Genomic DNA, 20438 nt, shown 5'->3' with positions numbered 1-20438 from the left:
TTCTGCAATTAATGCTAACTTCCCAGTTGTTATGAAACTGAGGTTAAATTTTTGATAGTTTTCAGCATACCACAATAAGAAAATATGTCAAATTTAAATTTGTTAAAATATCAAAATACTATAACAAATTAGAGTAAATAAATAAATTTTTAAAATAAATAAAATATCAAAATAAAAGTAACTTTATTGTTTAGGGAAAAATCTCTGAAGCTCAACAACTAACTTTTAGAAAATACTGACTGAAAAGCCTCAAATATTTTAGAAACTTCAGAATAGAAGTTTTATTTAAAGAGGTAACATTCTAATGCCATAAACAACAAAGAAGTGTACTCTAAAGAGGTAATACCTAATTTTGATGAAGTCAAAGAATGATTGTAATTTTTTGTTTTATTTTTAAATTTAATTTTATAATAAGTTATATGTATATGCAAAAAGTACTTTAAAATACATTTAATCCGCAAAATTGTAACTTTTGAGCTTTCTACTTCAGGAATATTTTAAATAAGTGAGAAGAAATTGAAGATCACAGATATGAATATTCTAAAATTTGCATGAACAACAATATATTACCTTTAAGCAAATTATTATTCAGAAAAAAACACGTATAAACTAGTTGTTTAGAAATAAGGTAGAAAATGTATAAAATAGAGATAAAATACACAATTAGGAAAAAAGTAGGAGAAAAACTAAATGTGTGGTACTTAGAAGTAAAGGTAAGAGTTGCCACACAGTACTTGGAAAACAAAAATAGTATTTTTGAACAAATGAATCTGCTGTCTCTTTATGTTTTGAATCTTAACAAAACATTGGAAATTGGTAGCTAAAGTTAAATGTTTTCATTCAAAAATTATTTTTCAGGTACTGACTATTTGATGCAAATGTAACTAGAGATAAGAATTATCTTATTAAAATTAGAAATAACCTTAAGTGTGTAGGAAAGCATGTCTAATTGGGAAGATTGACATGTAAATCAAAGGAAGGTGAAAGTTGATCAAGTGCAATTTTGCTTTTAAATCAGATTGAAGTACAGAATAAAATAGTTTTCTGTAATCCTTCAAAAATACTACTGAAATGATATTGTAAGGGGAAATAAAAAGTGGGGATAGGGGTGGGGTATTGCAGGTGAATAGTGACCACATTAACCATCTCCTCTGAGAATTGCCAAGGCATGAAAATAACATATGGATTTCCCAAAGGCCAGTTATTCCAGAGGCATGTCTTTCAGAGTCAAATGGTAAATACCCTTTGGAAGAACAGCTCCTCAACACTGTCCAAACAGCTGTGGGGAATGGTTAGGGGGGCTAGCCGGGAATTCAAGTATCAAATGAAACTAAAATATTAATTAAGTGAATTAGCAGTCAATATTGAAAATGATCTCAAATGGGGTTGATTATATGCTAAAACACAGGATGGTGTAATAGTAGAAAATATGTTTAAGTAGCTTAGAACTTTAATAGATGAAAGAAAAAAGGAAAATATAATCATTAGAACAAATGGAGAAAAAAAGGTATATAAGTCAAAATCAAACTCCTGTTTTTTTTAAAAAAAACCTCTTAATAAAAGAAAATTTCATTATTTAAAAAGATTAACTATATCCTACAACAAATAGCATTCCAATTTGAAACATTTAAACAACGTTTTTGAAAATCATGACAAGATAAGGATTCTTTCTTATACCATTTCTAGTGAACTTCCCCCCCCCCTAGAAATTCTTATCAGAACAAGAAGGCTTAAAACAAATAAATTAAAATTGTAAGGATTATAGAGAAAGTAGTAACTTTTATTTTCAACAAGCCCTTTATGAATGTTGACACATAAAAAATGAAAAATCACCAAGACAGTATTAGAATCAATAAAAGGATTTTGAGATTCGCTGTCTTTGAGATCAGGAAACAGAAACCAATAGTTTTTTATACAACTATAAAGAGCAATTAGAAAATGGATATTTAACAATAAAATGAAGGGTGGCTAAGAATGCTATACAAGTAGTATGAAAAATCTGGATAAATATAAAGTCTTATTGAAAATTTAAACAAATTTTAAATAATTCTCAATGATGCTTTAAAGATGATGAGATGCCATTATACTTTATAAATTCAATGCAATTAAAATCAGAATGTCTATAAAAGAACAAAAATAATAAAGGCAATTTGTGTCTTTAGGAGTGAGTGAAAAACAGCAAAGTTGACTATATGACACAAGAGCCTATAATACCAGAATGAAAAGTAATTTTATAAATGGCTAACCAGATGTCTTGGTCTTAGAGAAATGACTGGATTTGTTTGTTTATTTTGTTTTTTGTTTTGTTTTGTTTTGTTTTTATTTCTACCTGATGAGAAAAGTTCTGGCCAAAATTTTTGCAATTTAGGAAGTCAGTATCTAGGTAAGATTAGAGAATAAAGGGGGCAGGGGAACTTGATAGTTTTACTGGAAGCATCATTGAGAATTATTTAAGAAACTGGAAAACATTTGAAATTTAAATGATTCCATTTCTCAGAACAAGTTGGTAGGGAGAAGTGATTTATTATGTTTCTCCATCTCCTTATACTTTTCTCTTTCCCAATCTTTTTTAATTTGAAATTTGACCAGGGCAATGAGGGAAAAAAGAGGTTAGGTCTCTACAATCAAGTAAAGTCAGACAGATGCAGTTCTCCAGATAATTCAAAACTAAGAAGTATGATCTCATTAGATTACACAAAACATTGTCTCAGTTCTAGGCTTTTGAATATAGAGAGGATCCCTCTTCCAACTTTTACACACACCCATAGAAGCACATACAACAACTGAGATATTTTAAAAGGTCTAAGAAAAAGGTAAGATGAATCAATTAACTTTTTCATCAGTTATCTTAATGAGAATTTCTACATGATCTATGTGAATATGAAAAGGCAATTACATAAAATTTGGTATATTTTTATTTCAATTTAGATGTTTCAATAATTATTTTTATTGAAAAAGTATTTAAAGGCATTTGTTATTTTAATTCTCTATTTTATATTTAGTCTCACCTTAGGATTTGTTTCATAATCCAAAAGAGGTTCAATGGTTTTAGAAATGACACCATTACGTGAATCCAAAGCAAAGTAGGCAGTGGCGTTACTTGAAGAATTTAATATTAGAAACTTAAAGAAAAAACACAAACATGGAAAATACATTATTGAAAAAGCGTGAATTTTGAGCTGACAGTTTTGATGCAGATATTTGGCCAGACCTATATAAAATTTAGGTTTGTAAAAACAGTGCCCATAAATTAAATCTGAACCTACTCTCAGTTCCAGACTTCAAAAACAATTTGAACATTCTTTTCGCATTTTAACTGTACTTTTTCCATTGGTTCATGTGCTTAAGTACTAGAGCATTTTTGTAAATATCTGTCACTGTTTTCATAATTACTTTCTAGTTTCACATATGCAGCTTTTTCCAATTTAAAAAAAATGTCCCTCCCTCTTGTATACTCAGGAAGTGTATCTAAAGGAGGTACATGCACTGAAATACTTGGAAGAAACCATTTGATGTCATCTCTGTATTGATTTTCTATATGGAAAAAATAAAATATTGCTTTGGAGACAAAGATTTTATGGGCATAAGCATGTTCCTGTACATTGATGTCACCCATGCCTATAACTGGGCCCAGATTCAAGATAAATATTAAAGATTTTGAAAAGAATTTCATAGAGAAACTAAATTACGAAAAATTCACATCAGATTCTGGCTTAAAGAAAAAGAATAAAACTTGGAGATGTGATATCGAATGCCATTTCTAAAAAGTCACAATGGCCATTTTGACGGGTATAATGGCTTACATTTTATTGTCTGTAAGTGAACAACTAAAGTTGGCTTATTTTAGAATAAATTCCACTAAATATTCTTGTGGAAATTTTTTTTTTATTTCTCTCCTTACTTTTATGATTTTGAATTGTTAAAAATTATCATCTTCCAAGTATTTGTTTCTCTTTTATAATGACTTTTGCAATAAAATCCAAATGTTATAAATTTTACTTATGTAATATACATGTAAACACATAATTATAATTTATATTTATGGAAACACCAATTCCACACATAGCCTAAACCCCCACAAAAAACACATATTTCAAACGCATAAGACCCCCATCTTCTGTCTTTTTCCTTCCTGAAACACATACTCACAGAATGGAGGATCTGAACCTGTAAACAAGGAATTTCATTTTTTTTCCTGTGTTGTCTTCTATCCTCCGTCTAAATTCACATGAACAAAATATGTAATCAAGTATGCTAATCAATGCCTCATTAAAATTGGGTCACCATAAAAATTATATATAGGCTTAATTCTCCAGAGATCTGCTCCTTTAAACTTTAGTTTCAACTGAATTCTCAAGTCATGTTTATGAGCCAGTATTTTTGCAACAATTATGAACAAATAGGAAACAATGTAAGTCTCTTCTATGGAGAATTAGAGTTGCTAAATTTAAGGCAGAATGTTCTAATGTATTAATATGATTTATAATGTATAATCAAGAATCCAGTTGTTTTCTTAAAACATAATTACATTTAGGTCATATTGCACCATTAGAAATTTCTGAGAAAATGCAGTTATGAATAAATTATCTTAAATTTTTTCTTTACCTCCTCTTAAGCTGTAACCATGTTGTCATCTATCACATATGAATTTTCTATTCTTTAGGAATTATTGCTGAAACCAGAAATAAGGGGGAGATCTAAAATGTCCATTATTCAAATTACATGTATAAGAAGAAAATATGCCTGATTGGAGTGAATAAAAGAAAATAACAATGAAATGACATGATTGAAATGAAAAAAAAAACAATGAAAGGACATTTCATTAGTGTGTAAATCTGTCATTAGGTGACTACTATAGTTAAAAAGCTGATGAAATAAATTTTTGCTGATTAAAAATTAGACACTTTTAAATCAAATTTTTTAAAAAATTAATAAGTGAAAGTTAAAAACTTACTTCAACTTCTTGTCCTATATCTGGGTCCCTTGAAAGAATCATATATATAAAAGCAGATGCAGGAATATTTTCAGGAACAGACACTGAAACACCTATAAAATCACCAAAATCATGAACAAAAATTTTAAATTCAAACATTCTTTGCCTCATATGGGTGTGATAAGTCTTCATGCTGTAAAAATTTCAACTTCAGGTTTTTGTTTGTTTTGTTTTTGTTTTTGTTTTTTAGACAGAGTCTTTTATGTTGCTCAGGCTGAGCTTGAACCCCTGGGCTCAACTGATGCTCCTGTTTCAACCTCCTGAGTGCTGACACTATAGGTTTATGCTCCCATGTCTGGCTTTCAAGCAGTTTTCTTAATACATTTTCAGAAAATTAAAAATATTTATTCACATGAACATCTGTAATTTTTAAATCAACATAGTTCCAATTCATATTTCTAAATTTAAATGTAGGGCTAGTGTGTGGAATGGGATATAATTGCTCAGTGCTTGCACAACCTCCGATAGTCTCTAAGATATTTCATCTGGGAATCTTATATGTTAGAAGGTAGACGTTTTTATTCTGTTCCACAATAATGTTCACAATGTGGAGCCAGGTAGCAAAGTCAGAAGAAATGAGCTTGAATTCCTGCTTCATCAGTATTCTCATCTGGACAATGCAGATAAAGTACATTTTCAACTTCAGAGTAGTTTTGAGGACTAAATAAAATACCATACATAAATATCTCACAACTGCTACTCTCATTTCCCCAAACATTTCTTATTTTACATCCAATGTTACCATTGTGATTCTCTCACCCCAAAATCAAATAACTCAGATGCATGTACATTTAAATCATTGGTAGTTTCTTTTCTTCTAGAATTCTCAAAAAGTCTCAGTCTTGGATATAAATTAGGTGGTTCTGCAAAAGCCTCATATTATTTGACTATTTCTAAGGATGTTAAGGAATATTTTTTGTGTTAATGGAACTAACTCTTTTTGAACTTTTGTTTCAAATTGAACATATATAAACAGATTCTCTAACTTAATGGTTTGCTCTGTGTTAATTATAGAGAGATAACAAACCACAGTCAGGTGAACATGTGTATCAAACCAACAACTTGAAAATCAGATCAACACCTTTTCAGAGAGGCACTTAGTTACCCTGTGTTTCATAGAAAGTAATTTCCCCCCACTATCCATCCATCCCACGGACACAGCCCACATAATGGAAAAGAGGGCATCATGATCTTGATAGTGTTTGAGCAGTTTGTGTTGGTTCAGCCAAGTCTGGCAGAAACCAGGTCAAAATGACCTTCATGGGATCCATGTGTATCTTTTTAAAACTCACTATAATTTGGGAAGACCAAATGGAAATTACAGAGAACATCCCATTGTTTCAAAGTGATCCAAAAGATACTATCTTCACAAACATCAAACGGAAAGCTGGCTCATTGCCAGAGCTCACCTAGGTGACTTCTCTTTTAGCCTGAGAACAATTCCTTTGATATAAATTCCTATTTCAGACATATTTATTAATATCCATAGCAGAAGGTATATTTTTGCTCAAAGCAAGAAGTGTGTGTGTGTGTGTGTGTGTGTGTGTTTTAGAAATTTTGAATTTTCAAAAGGTGATGCTTCTGTGGACAGTGAAGAGGGAACACTGTGAGAAGTCGCTACACAGCTGCAATAGACAGGCACTGGTTGGGGGGGAGAGGGGGGAGTGTTTTAATGAAGTTTGCCTTGTTCCTCTTGACTTCAACTTTCAGTTTCTCCTAATAGAAATAGGGAGAGGAAGACAAGCACTCAAACAGAAAAGGTGAAAGGAGACAAATAACAAAGTGGCTAAGTTTAATATGACAAATAACGAAGTGGCTAAGTTTAGGAAAAAAACAGAAAAGAAGAGAGAACAAGCAGAACAGATATAATTATTGAGATCCAGTTGACCCAACTAAAATTAAATCAAGCCAATCTGTTTCGGAGCTCCAGTTATGTGCATTGTCTAAATACAGTCAAATGTTTAAAAGAGTTTATTTTTTAGAAAGCCTTCATGAAAAAGAAACCAACACACATAAGGGTGAGGTTAATGAACAGTATATGAGGCTCTGAATTATGTAGCACAATAAGAACATATTTCATTATTGTATATATAAAGGTATACAGATTCCAGTAATTCTCTTTGGGGGGAGTAAGGCTATCAGATGTAATGACACTACTATATTCATAATACACTGAAATTTTATAATTAAAGCTAGAGTTTTTTAATATAAGAGACATTAAAAATTAACAGTAGAGCCAGGCACTGTGTGACTTGGTAGGCTGAAGCAGGATGATTGCAAGTTGGAGGCCAATCTTGGCAACTTAATAAGAACCTATCTCAAAATAAAAAGTGAAAAAAGCTTGGGATATAGCTAAATGTAAAGTGCCTCTGTGTTCAATCCCCAGCACCCAAAACAAACACACAGAAACAAACAAACAAACAAACAAACAAAAAAAGTCAGGCATGTTCAGACTAATTTACTGTACTCATACAAAAAGAAATGATTAAATAAAATAGCATATGTTTATAATTATTGGGGGGACAATGTACAATGACATCATTGTACACAAAATTAAGCAAACTAAAGTGTGTATCATTGTCATCTCATGCCTATTATTTTTTAAAAGGTAATTTTTAAAGACTAGGTATGATTCATTAAAATATATACAACTTTTGGTCAATTTCCTATAGTTAGATATTTTGGTTATTTCAAAATTATGCTTATTACAAATTTTGCAATACATCTTGACCATGTTTTAATATTTTGGCAAAGATAAATCTAAGAAACAAATTCTGGGAGAAAGATTGTAATCATTTTTTAAAACAAATATTTACTACCATAATATTCTGTGTGGTTTATTAAAATATCCGAACTTAAAATTGCTAATTTTTCAATGTCTATATAACATTACCTTTTTTTCCTGTTATATTTATGTCTTGAACAATATAGTAGGTGAAAAATATATTTTGTTATTTATATTTTCTGGTATTTGGCATCTTTTAAAGCCACCCATTAATTTGTATGTGACAGATAAACTTAGAATAATTTTGTCATTTCTTCTATCCTTTATCTACCACACAAAGAAAAAAAATAACAATTTGAATATAGTGTTTTCTTTTCCGAAGCATGTTATATCTTGTATTCAGGATTTAAATTATTTTTAATAAAACTAAGTAAATTTGAACTACAATTCTAGGTTTTATTTTTAAATTTTACTGTTGTATCATTTCATATATTTTTTAAAATAAAATTAACCTGTAATATACCTGCTCCTGTTGAAAAACTTGAGTCACAGGAAATAGGATCATCTATGTTCTCCACAAAAACTGTAAACATGTAAGTGTTGGTATTATTTCCATTATCTCTGGCCTCAATTTCCAAAGGGTAGGTTTTGGAGTTATTTGGGTTGTCAAGATTCAAAGGCTGAAGAAGAGTGATTATACCTTTAACTAATTAAATAAATAAAGTAAAGAATTACCAAATCAGTAAGCTTATGTTAGTTTATTTATATTGACAATTTTTAAAATTATTTAATGATATTTTTTATGTGAATGAGAAAAACAATCGTTAGAAATTATACATTCATTGGAAATATTTCTTTATTTTATAGTTTGCTTCTGCTTACTGTATGCTTATATTTTAAAATAATCATATTTAAAAATTGTTTCATCAAATTTTCCTCCAAGTTTGTAAATTGTCATTTATTTGTTTACAACTACTTGTAAAAAAAAGCAAACACAGACCATTGTATTTCATTTTAATTACAATAATAAATTGTTGCTAATGCTTTTGAACTTTAAAAATTAGTAAAAATATTTCGAAATCCTAATCATTCATTGCTTTTGCCTTTCAAATTAATCTCATTGCATAAAAAATGAAAAATGAGTTTAAAGATCAAACTAAAGAAAGTTTGCAAAGCATAAGAGACTATCTCTGCTGCCACCACCTACCTACTTCCTTCCCAGAATTACTTCTGTTTGCTCTGGAATCATCTGGCTTAATCCTGAGTGTCTTCCTAACTCTCAAAGGCTTTAGTCTTGCCAAAATTGTCCTTAGCTAGTTTCTTCTCCCAATGACATTTGCATCTTTTAAAAAATATTTTTTTAGTTGTAGGTAGACAAGATACCTTTATTTTATTTATTTATTTTATGCGATGCTGAGAATTGAACCCAGTGCCTCACGTGTGCTAGGAGAGCACTCTACCCCTGAGCCACAACCCCAGCCTGACATTTGGATTTCAAAGACAGATGCATAAATTGGTAATAACTCTAAGAACTTAAATGAATGATCTCAAATGTTGGTTGATCAGTATGCTGATTCTGAAATATGTCAACTCTTCTAAGCCAAATTTTATTTTTCCATAATTCTAATTATTGTGTGTGTTTTGCTTCATGTGGATCATAAGGGAGCTTCTTGGCCAATGTGAAGGATGAGGATAGCAGCAGTCCTTTTGTTCCTTACATATGTTTTGGCTGGTCCCCTTCATCACTGTTTGTGTAAACTAACTAGCTGAGTCTGCAACTACCTGACCTGCTGTAGTTCTTCCAGTTTCTCTGACTTGCTGAACAGGTATGTGTGCTCAGCTCTGTGATGAAATGCCCCAGCTTTCATGAGCTACCAACAACACCCAGGTCAGAGACAATAAGAACCAATGTGGGTCTCAGTCCATACTTGTGGGGTCTATCAGATGCTTCTAGTCTACCCTTAACTTACCACACTTTATAGCTGTCTTCTCTTCCTGATTTCTTGCCTTGTGAACTTCAAGTTCTAGCATTATGTTAGTACAGCCTTTCAGAGAGTATTAAAGAAGCTCCCTCAGTGTACCCCTGGTGCTTCTGATTGTCTGCTTGAACCCACTATATAGAGATATGTAGTGAATGTTTTACTAATAAAATCAGTTATCTCAACAGCCTATAAGAAAATGTCAGAAAAGGAATCTTCTTCACATAGAAATCTATCCATAACCAAAAATGCTAATCAAATTATCCATGAAAAGTCCCAAACTCTACAAATAAAATTGAGATAATAATTATGACTTATGTGTCATATAATTTTCAAGGATTTCACAGATGCCTTTGTACTAATTATCTCTGAAAAATGATGGCCACTGGGCTGGGGATGTGGCTCAAGCGGTAGCACACTCGCCTGGCATGTGCAGGGCGCTGGGTTCGATCCTCAGCACCACATACAAATAAAAAAAAAGATGTTGTGTCCACCAAAAACTGAAAAATGGATATTGAAAAATTTTCTCTCTCTTTAAAAAAATGATGGCCACTTATAAAAAATTAGTTTATATCACCCATTATTTCATAAGAATGCCATTTTAACCAGTAGGAAAATAGCAATTATAAATGCCACGTTTTTGGTATGTGTGCTTCTCCACATTTAATTTTGAAAGGGTAGTTGAACCAGGCCAAGTTCTAAAAATGTATGGAGATATATAGTGAATGTTTAACCAAAGTAGGCTCCAAGAAATGTATCTAAAACTCACGAGGGTCCAAACCAAACATTTCTTGCTGAGTTTTAAAGGAATAAGTGATGCTGTTATCTTCATCTCGATCTGTTGCTTTTACTCTTGCTATAATTTCTCCTACAGGCTTCTTTTCAGTCACATTAATAGAATCCAGAGGAAATGGCCTTAAAGAAAGTTAAAGATAGAGTTCAAAAAAACAGTTGGAGAATTACAAATTTACAAATTCTTACACACATAAATGCAAGTTGTGACACACTTTGGAGAAAGTTTTAGATTTGTGATAATACTACTTCCTCTTGTTAAGAATTGAAGTGTCACGGAGCTATCCAAATGTCAAGAAAATTCATTTGTGGCACAAAATTACTAAGTTCCTGCAAAAGCATTAATTTTCAATAATATAGTCTCTGGTCCCTTGCCAGGCATCAAAGATACCATGACATAAAAGAGATGAAAAATAAAAAGCAGAATGGAATTATATAGTTCTGTTATTCCAGATATCCAACGTATGGAATAGTTGCCAATTGAACAGAAGGTAATAAATATGGCCATTTTCATCTTATTATTTGGTATGATAAAATGGTAGCCAAAGTTGCAACTTATTAGAGCAACCATGGAGATGATTTTGGGAACTTTATTTTTTAATAAACTTCTAGTTTTTTTTCTTTTTTAAAATATATATATATTTTAGTTGTTGATAGACTTTATTGTCTTTAATTTATGTGGTGCTGAGAATCGAACCCAGTACCTCATGCATGCTAGGCAAGCACACTACTACTGAACCACAACTCAGTCTTGATTTTGGGAACTTTATTACACACCTTTTTGAGTCATACTTAAAGTCCCTGATCCATCATTCTAGGACATTTTTGAAACTTGCATCTTTTTCTCATTCTGCCTTCATTCAAGGCATCAAACACTTATTGATAATCTACCATATGTTATACTAGTTTATGCACAGATGACTAAACCTTGTCTCCTAACATTCAAAAATCTCACTGCTAATAGGCAATACAGTTATAAATACCTATTATGCTATGTAATTGTTGAGATGCTAAGTTTGCTGAAAGTTTACAGAAAAGGGGAGACTAATTCTGGAGATTGGAGAGATTTTTCAAGGAAGTCTTCAAATGAATGTAGTGTCTAAGTAAAGGGCAGTGAGTGAGTGATCCTACATACTTCATCACCAAATCCAATGTGGTTCTTCCTTTATACCTCAGCATAATATGACTCCTCATATTGACATTCTGAACCACTTTCAATAATTTCCTTTTCTGTTTCATTAACTGTTATTTAATGTATTATGTCTCTAAAGAGATGAAAAAAATGTGTTCAGGGATGATAATTTGGTAATCTTGGTATTGCTTTCATCTAGCATTAAATTCTAGTTATTTAGTAAAAGTAATAATAAATATGCTTACTCAAATTGAGGCTTCTCATCATTTATGTCTATAATCTTGATAATTAGTGTCCCTTGGCAGAACAGACCTGTTTTATCTGTTGCTCTCAGGGCAAGCTGGAAAACCTGGAAAAGAGTTTTTAGAAATTTTGTAATATACTATTTGGTAATTGGAAATACACATGTATTTTTACAGTGTGTCTCCTGTTAGATTGTCCTTTTTCTCTCCAATTAGATATAGCTTTTTATTTTTCTTCCAGGTAGTTAAATAAAATATAAGGGCTTTCTTACTTAGGTTAGTAGTAAATTTCAAAATAGCTTCAATTTATATGGCATTAAATTTACTCAGAGGTCTGTATAGTTTGACTATATGTCTAAATATAGAAGCAACTAAACCAAAACTATGAACAAGTTTTAGATTCAATAATAAACCCCAAATCTAATGCATTTGATGGTAAACCCTACACAGGACAAGGAGCTACTCTGGGTTCCAGAACTTGCTGTAACTTCTGAAGAGCTGAGAAGCTTAACAGATCACAAATACATTTCATGTCAGCCTATCATACATCTCAGTTCTTAGATATTTATTCTGATCATCAGCTGTCCCTTTGAAAACAGAAACAATACACCACTGAGGCATTAAGAGTTCCACTATGAGCCTTTCCTGAGCAAACATTAAATAACCACCCACAATGTCTGAGACTCTGTTGGGTAAACCCTACAGTGATTGTACCAAACTTCAGCTTCTTGGGTGGGTAATTCAGATCTCATTAGGGTACATAGCAGAAAGTTGAAGAAGGACTAAATAGAAAATTGATTGAAGTAAAGGCAGCAGTGGAAGTGAGGCAGGGGAGGGTTAGAAGTATACATCTGAAAAATACATAAATACATAGCTCTTAGTCATAACCTCCATTTCTTTTCCACCTCGTTCTAATCTCATATTGTATTCCTAGTACTCAAATTATTTAAAAGCTATGTCACATTGGCCTCTCCGTTATACTCCAACATTCAACAAAACCAAATTATCTTTAAATACAATTCATCTGCTTTCTTCCATTTATGTCTTTCAGACAAAAATGTTGAGATCATCTTTAAATATTATCGCTTCCTTCTCCCAAAAAAACGAATCAGCAATACATTCTCTATGTTTACTGTAATGTTTTGCATCTCGCCTTTTGTCCCTTTTTCTTCTGTCACCTTATTGAATCATTACATATGGAGGCATTTCTGAGAAGAGAAATGTTTTTACAATAATAATAACAATGGTGATGATGATAATAACATCCTCTATTTCTCAATTTTCACACCTAATTTTAATGTGGAGAGACTATCTCAATAGCCATTTAGCTGGTTTCTTTCCAATCAGCTGTTCCTACTTACATATCCTTTTTCACTCAAAAAAAAATCATCCTAAAAATGCTTTCCTTACATTATATTTCTCATAGAACTACCAGAAATATTCTTTCCCACCGTGTTAGTCTCAAGTTCATCATAAGGCTTATACTTGATCCTACCTTGGCTAATATTCTAAGTGAGGCAGGGTATGAATAGTCAGTTTCAATATGAAAACTTGACCATTTTAAGTTTCCTCCATTTCCTTTGATATGCAGAAGGATTTAAATTTTAATCTAAAAGGTCAAGACACAATCAGTATGTTTTGCTAACAGTAAGGTTCAGATCTAGACTTTTAGTTAGCTGTAAAAATACAAGTGAATCTCAGAAAACACCACCCTTCTTTAAAATAAAAATGTACTTAGTTTTTCATGAAGAATTCAAAATTATTTCTAAAAATCCCTTTCACTCTGTATAGAAAAATAAATAAATATATTAATTACATGATATCCAGCTTCAAAGTCCAAGGGGTCTCCACCTTTCAAGCTAACAACACCACTTACAGGATCCATTCCAAAAGAATTTGCTCCTTCCTTTGGTCCAGATAACTGTGTCTCAATGGTGTACTAGAACAATAAAATATACCAAGGAAATAGACTATTATTAGCATGCAATAATATAGCAAATATAATTAATTTCAATTTTTCTTCATAATCTAGTTAGTATCAGAATCACTGATAAGATGTAATTCACAGTACTGAAAAAATAATTCAGTTGTTTAGCCTATAAGCACAACGGAAACATCTGCTACTTTTTAATAGAGCTGCACAACACTCTATTTTTCTAAGGAAATTTTAATAATATACATAATTCTGATTTTTCAAATTAATGCACCTTTGATTGAATAACACATAATTAAACTCATCACTTTAAATTCTACAAAACAAAACAAAAATTATGAGTATAAATGAATTTCAAGTATTCATACAGTTGAATATGCATTTTGTGATATATTTTATGTTCTTCATTTTACTTTCAATTTATTTGACACCACCTTTGAGGTGAGGGAGAGGCAGATAAATCTTTCCTTAATTTTTTCTTAATTTAACATAATAAATTTTAGCTACAAATGAGATAAAAATTCAATAAGAAGAAGCTCAATTACTTCTGTGTATTTCTTTTCAATTTAATTTGCATTCTATCCTTAACAATGTAATTGTTTTTCAAAACACTCAATTTTAAAACAATCACCTTCTGGTACTTCTCATGTTCCTGCAAATGACAGAGCTAGAAATAACTATTTTCAACTGAACTATAAGTTATATTTTTAATCTTTTGAAAATATATCATCTAATGGAAAGGATCTCATGTTTCTTAACAATTTCATATCAGCTAGTCTACAACAAAATAATTTTTTGGAGCATTCCACAGGGAATACTTTTTGAATACTTTGACTGACAGCAAATACATTACTGAAGGTTAGGGAAAGAGAGAAAAAAATCTCTTACAATTGTGGAATCCAAGGGCAGGAGAGATTAAGTGATTTCCCCAGGATCTTATCACTAATAGTGGTAAATCCATAACAGCCCAGGCAGACAGCTGACAGTCCCACTGACAGTCCCACTGCCATTTGTATATTGTGCTTTCATTACTTCATACTGTGAATTACTAAATTAGAAGGAGTAAACTACTTCAATACGTGTTCAAAAAGAACAGCTGCAGAGCCAGTGTGCTGACTTTTGCAGTTCAGTGCACAACTAAACTCTCCAGATAGAACTTTATGGATTATAAGTTCTTTTTATTTTGCCAACTCTTTAAGAGACATTACAACCATAAATCATTTATGAGAAAAGCAAGTTTCTTTGGACTAAATACTTAGTAATTAGGATACTGAAACATGAATGTATGTATGTATGTGTCTATACATATAAATATTAATTTATATTTCACATGTGTTATTGACATAGAAAAGTAAAACCATTCTGATTGGCTTTCAAAAAGCAAAGCCCTAGTTTTCCCTTATCATGGATGTTTTCCTCTGAGCCCATACCTCCAGGATAAGTTACTTTATCATTTTCATATACATTTCAAGAAACTAAAAATACCATTTCCAACATTAATACAAATATTAACACTAAAAATTAACACTAAAATTGCATTTTAGTGATTTCTAACTTCATTATATGCTCTTTAATTATCAAATTGTATCAACTACTCCCAAGAAACATCTCCAGTGCATTGCTTTGTCTGCTGAAGCAATACATGCATCTCACACAATGGAAGCCACGTACCATCAGCTGATCACCATTTGCAGAGTCCTCATCTGTGGCAATCACTCTATAAATTGATTGAAATAATGGATAGTCTTCAGCAATTTCCAAGGTAGCTGTGAGAAAAAAAATCAACATAGTGTATTAAAAATTAAAGTAGATTGTGCTTTCATTATCTCTTTATTTATTTATTTATTTAGCCAACAGTGATTAAATCCAGGGGTGTTTTACCTGGATATATCTATATTTCCAGTTCTTTTCATTTTTATTTTGATACAGGGTCTGGCAAAGCCTCTGAGATAGGTCTTGAACTTGTGATCCTCCTTTCTTAGCCTCCTGAGCCACTGGGATTATAAGCATGCTCCACCATACCCAGCAAGGGATGTCTTTTTGATGTCTCAATAGAAAGCTTAGCAGGTTTGGGGAATGATCCCAAGGTCAGCTATCTCCAAAGAGTTGTTCCTAATGTTTTTTTATGGTTTATAGGTGCTTAGGACCTCCCAAGAGAAGGTGTCTTATTGAAGGTCATCAAGATGGCAAGTTGAGTAGTAGTAGCCTGGTCCTCTTCTTGGACTGTCTGGCTAGCTAGTCCAGCCTGAAGAAGTGCTGTCAGTGTGGAGTGCAGAGTCTTGAAAGTCTTACAGAAACTGGTGGAGATGAGGAGTGAGTTCCTCCTGCCTCTTAGTGCTATCAAGTGTGATAACAGCAGGCTCTCATGGAAATGTAAACTAGCACAGACTTTTTAGTGGGCAAATCAGCAATATACAAGGAGGAGTCTTTAAAAGAGGCCTATCCTATGCCTCAGCAACTCGTACACAAACTTATCAGTTACACATTTGAGGTCTCAGCCTTTTCATTTGAGTCCACTGGTAGATTTTCTGACCGGAAATTGAAAACTCCAGCAGAATAAGGAGAGAAAAAGAAGTTGAAAAGCCCACTCCCCCATATACTCAAGTTCTTATCTCACTGAAGTCTTGCCATAACAGAACTTTTAGAAATAATTCCAGGAGGCCTATGGATTCCCTGGAGGTTCATAGACTAGGTTCCAAACACTGGTTGCTGGTTAAAATGCTCTTTTCCCAGGTGGTGCACACCTGTAGTCTCAGCTACTCAAGAGGCTCAAGCAAGAGGATCACAAGTCTGAGGCCAGCCTGGGCAATGCGGCAAGACCCTGTCCCAAAACAAAATAAAGGGCACGGGACAGAATTCAGTGGTATTAACACTTGTCTAGTATGCAAAGAGCCCTGTGTTTTAAACAACTTCTTTCCCCAGTTCTACTGCCAAAGTGAGACAAAATATTTTCTTTCCTTTATGCCTTTACAGAGCGTCTAATTTAGCCGCCACCAAAATTTGCCACAGTCCCTGGCTTTCTGCCCTAACAGCCACCTCTCAACAGGGAGGCTTCACTAAGCCATCTTCATTGGAGTGGGCAAGGAGCTTTGGTATTAGACTCATAGATTTTACTCTAAACAGAATACTAGGGTAGTGGTGCAAAATCGAATTGTGAGAGTCAAGCACCGAGATGGTTTACTGAGACACAAAGAGAACAAAAACCAAGAATCCTTTCCAGAGGTATCTGCTGAACCCTGCCATTTCAATTAGAAACCTGTTCTGATGACACAGTTAGCTTTCCCCCAGAATGCTCCAGTGCTAGCAGGTAAATGCACAGAAGGGATTACAAGGGAAGACACAAGAAGCAGCACTTGATCAGCAACAAATTACCTGCCAATAGGTGAGGTTTTCTGAAGCTATGACTGCACACAGTGCCTTGTTCTCTTTCACATTTTGATCATCATTTACCCATGAAAGTATTTTCCCCAATCCCAGGATTCAAACAGTACTGACAGTTTAATTCGGCCTTATATTAAAAATAAAACACATTCAGCTTCATATGTTTAACCAAAATTGAACAGCAGCAAAATGGCTACAAAATGTTACTTCCAACAGGTTGGAGGTCAGGTTATGAGTGTATTTTGTTGTCTCAGTCACATCTAGGAGTTTTGTTTACTTAATTCTGCTTCAGAAATTAGCAACATCAAAATAGCCAGGAGTCAGCAATGTTCCATTTCCCAGGCATACTACAGAGGGGCCCTTCTTCCTGATCTTACTAAGGTTTCTCCTCCAAACTCTTCCACCATCTACCATCAGGTCAGCTCCTGTCTGGGCACTGAAGCACATTAACCAATCAAGTACGCAGGGTCTGAGGCTTAGTCTTAAAGGTGACTCTCAAAGTGGGCACTGGGGCCTTTCTGTTCTGTTCTCCATTGGAGGACAAGAGTGTCTCCTCTTATGAAGATGCTGGGGACGTGAGACCATGATGTTTGGGAAGTGCTGACCCAGACCAGACACCACAAAAGATACTTTGGCCTCATAAATTGAGTCCAAAGCTGAGATGACCAGCTCGAGTCAATGTTAAGTCCCTCCTGAGTTTACAAACAGGTTTTTGTTCTTGCTGATAACCATAATTCTTCTTCCTGAACCACTATAACTCCCTATAACTTTAAAATGAATTAATTGATTTCCGCTTTTTAAGATAATTTCACATAATACTACTAATGGTCCAGTGATGAAATTCCTCTTGCCACCATACAGGCTACTCCAAACAATCTGTTTAATAGATTTTATTTTCTCTTTTTTTTTAGGGGGGGTCAGAGGAGGACTGGGGATAGAACATGCTAAGCTGAGCCACACCCCCAGTCTTTGTAGACACTCTTCTAACTAAAGGAAGTTTGGAGTTAACTAGCAAAAAGCCTAAAAATCTGGTTATGTATACAGGTACAAAGCTGGTTCATCAAATGTCTGTTCTGTCCCCCAACCCACTGCATTTCAACTAAGGCATCATCCATTTCCTTCTTAATGTTTATCAAACACTTAAATAGGTAATAATCAGCTGCTCCTTGGAGGGGCTTCTCCCCACTTTTCAGCCCCTGGGTTGCTAAACTTCTCAGAAGCCTCCGGATCCTGGGCTTCATTGCCAAAGACTTTATAACTGTCCACAACCTTCTCCCCTCCCCTTTCCTCACTGCTTTCATCCTCCATGAGTTCTGGGATTTCCTCTTGGGCAGTGGCCCCCAATAGTGGCAGACTCGCCCTCTGCAGAGCAGACCCCTCAGGGTACCCTCCTGGGGGCTTGGGGCCAAATTCTTGCTACTGCCCCATTCTCTGGGGATAGCTTTTCTCTCCTCCAAGGCCTGTATGACTTCCTCAGGAGCTCGAGGCACTTCCCTCAGTTGTCTTACTGGCTTTCTGTTCTTTCGCCTTAAATGAATTCAGGAGTTTTCTGTGGCTTTCAGGGAAAGACTAACTCCCTGTTTTCTACAGGGAACTCATTTTTGCTAGACCTTTAAATCAGTGAGAATTTTTTTCTATCCATGTTGTTAAGACCACTATGCCCTCCACTGTCTCAGAGCCCAAGGATGATTCTTTGAGGAATAATTCTTTCATCACAGACTCCAACACCACAATGTCATGGGTTTTCTTGGCTTCTCTACTTTTCTTCGCTTACGTGATAGGAATGGTACTGTGATATCATCATAGAAACTCCAAGCTAAGGCCTACCTCATTGACAAAACCTTGACAAAACTCAGTGAAGGTAACTTTGGGAACCCCTTGGATGCGAAGTTCTTCCTTCAGTGGAGCCAGGCTGCATTTCTTTCCCAGCATACAGCTCTACCACCTTAGCCTTTTTTAAAGCTGTAAACTGTGATAGATGATCATTTAACAAATTCTAATCCATCCTTCCGCCATGATTTCTGTGATACCTCCTGTATTTTCAGAACTAGGTGGAGGTCTTTGAGGTTTCGAGAGTTTATTCCCTAGGCTTCCAACTGTTTGGCAAAAAGTGGGGGTGCTGCACATAAAAAAGTTATAGATTATCTCAGATTTTTCTTTAAGACTATCCATTAGGAGTGTCTTCTGGCACTTTTACCACTTTTATGATATCAGATAAGTTACTCTGTTCCACATTTTTCTTTGCATAGTTGAAATACATATCATCTACTCTGTAGCAAGGAAATGCCAGCCATTTAAGGTTGCTCCAAGTGAGGTAAGGGATAGATACAGGATGCCCCTGTACCTATGTCAATTCCTCTTAGGAGAGTACTTTTCTCAGAGTCTTGATGATCAATCAGGTCTTCCACCCAATGAATATAGTTGAGTCTCAATAGATCTGTGGGAAGTAATCTCTCCAATGGGATATCAATAGAAAGTCCAAAATCTTTCTTTAGGAGAGTACAAGTTAGAGCTCTGACTGCTTCAGGGTCTTTAAAATTAACACTTACTCTTGCATTCAGAGTTATCTGAACATGCTGCTTAAAATCTGGGTATTAGGATGTCAGATATGCAAAATCAGGAGGTATATCCTTGTATTTATTTCTTTCATGCATTAATTTACTCAGAGCCATCTCTGACAACAATGTTCCTGACCAATGATGTACCTGGTATAGGTCTATAAAATCTCAGAATTTTAAGCCACCTGTACTTCTTAGCACTATCTGTAGAAACTATAGGTTCATGAGAAAGAGTATCACATATGGGCTGACAATCTTTACTGTGTTTACTGAGCCAACAGGGTAGTGTCACAAAGATCTCACTGCTCCAATTTCTAGATTAATGGGGTCATGCAATGAGGAACTCTGTTTGTAACAGAAGCACATGATACATAGATAACTGATTTACCTCCAACTCTCACACACATTTAACATCTCTTTGCGTCCTTGACCATGAGTAAAAAAATCCCAACCCACAATACACATAGATAGAATAAAGGATTCAGATTAAATTAATTATTTCACTGATTTCTGGCTTATTGTTTGTGAATGTATGTGTGTATGTGTGTGTGTGTGTGTGTGTGTGTGTGTGTGTGTGTGATTATACCCTATTTGGAATATAAACTGGAAATAAAGTTTAACTCAAGTTGAGTAACAAGACATTTAAAATTTTTATATTACTTACATAAATTGTTGAACCAAATTTATATGTTGTAATAAAATT

At 33.7% G+C, this 20438-nt stretch overlaps 1 protein-coding gene and 1 pseudogene across 1 annotated transcript in view; both read right to left on the bottom strand.

Moving 5' to 3' along the window:
* Positions 1 to 20438, bottom strand: part of LOC120891565 (cadherin-related family member 4) — a 143629-nt gene that overhangs the window by 107697 nt on the left and 15494 nt on the right. The window contains exons 4-9 of the mRNA XM_040290880.2: positions 15468 to 15562; positions 13680 to 13802; positions 11867 to 11970; positions 10467 to 10612; positions 8242 to 8424; positions 4955 to 5046 (exon numbers count right to left, since the gene is read on the bottom strand). Of these exons, the coding sequence (XP_040146814.2) occupies positions 4955 to 5046; positions 8242 to 8424; positions 10467 to 10612; positions 11867 to 11970; positions 13680 to 13802; positions 15468 to 15562 (743 nt within the window). The remainder of the gene's footprint in view (positions 1 to 4954; positions 5047 to 8241; positions 8425 to 10466; positions 10613 to 11866; positions 11971 to 13679; positions 13803 to 15467; positions 15563 to 20438) is intronic.
* Positions 18182 to 19849, bottom strand: LOC101977235 (RNA N(6)-adenosine-methyltransferase METTL16 pseudogene; annotated as a pseudogene).

The sequence above is a fragment of the Ictidomys tridecemlineatus genome, chromosome 2, assembly GCF_052094955.1.
Source record: "Ictidomys tridecemlineatus isolate mIctTri1 chromosome 2, mIctTri1.hap1, whole genome shotgun sequence".
Taxonomy (NCBI): domain Eukaryota; kingdom Metazoa; phylum Chordata; class Mammalia; order Rodentia; family Sciuridae; genus Ictidomys; species Ictidomys tridecemlineatus.
Note: the sequence above shows the minus strand (reverse complement) of the source record. Positions and strands in the feature narration are given on the sequence as shown.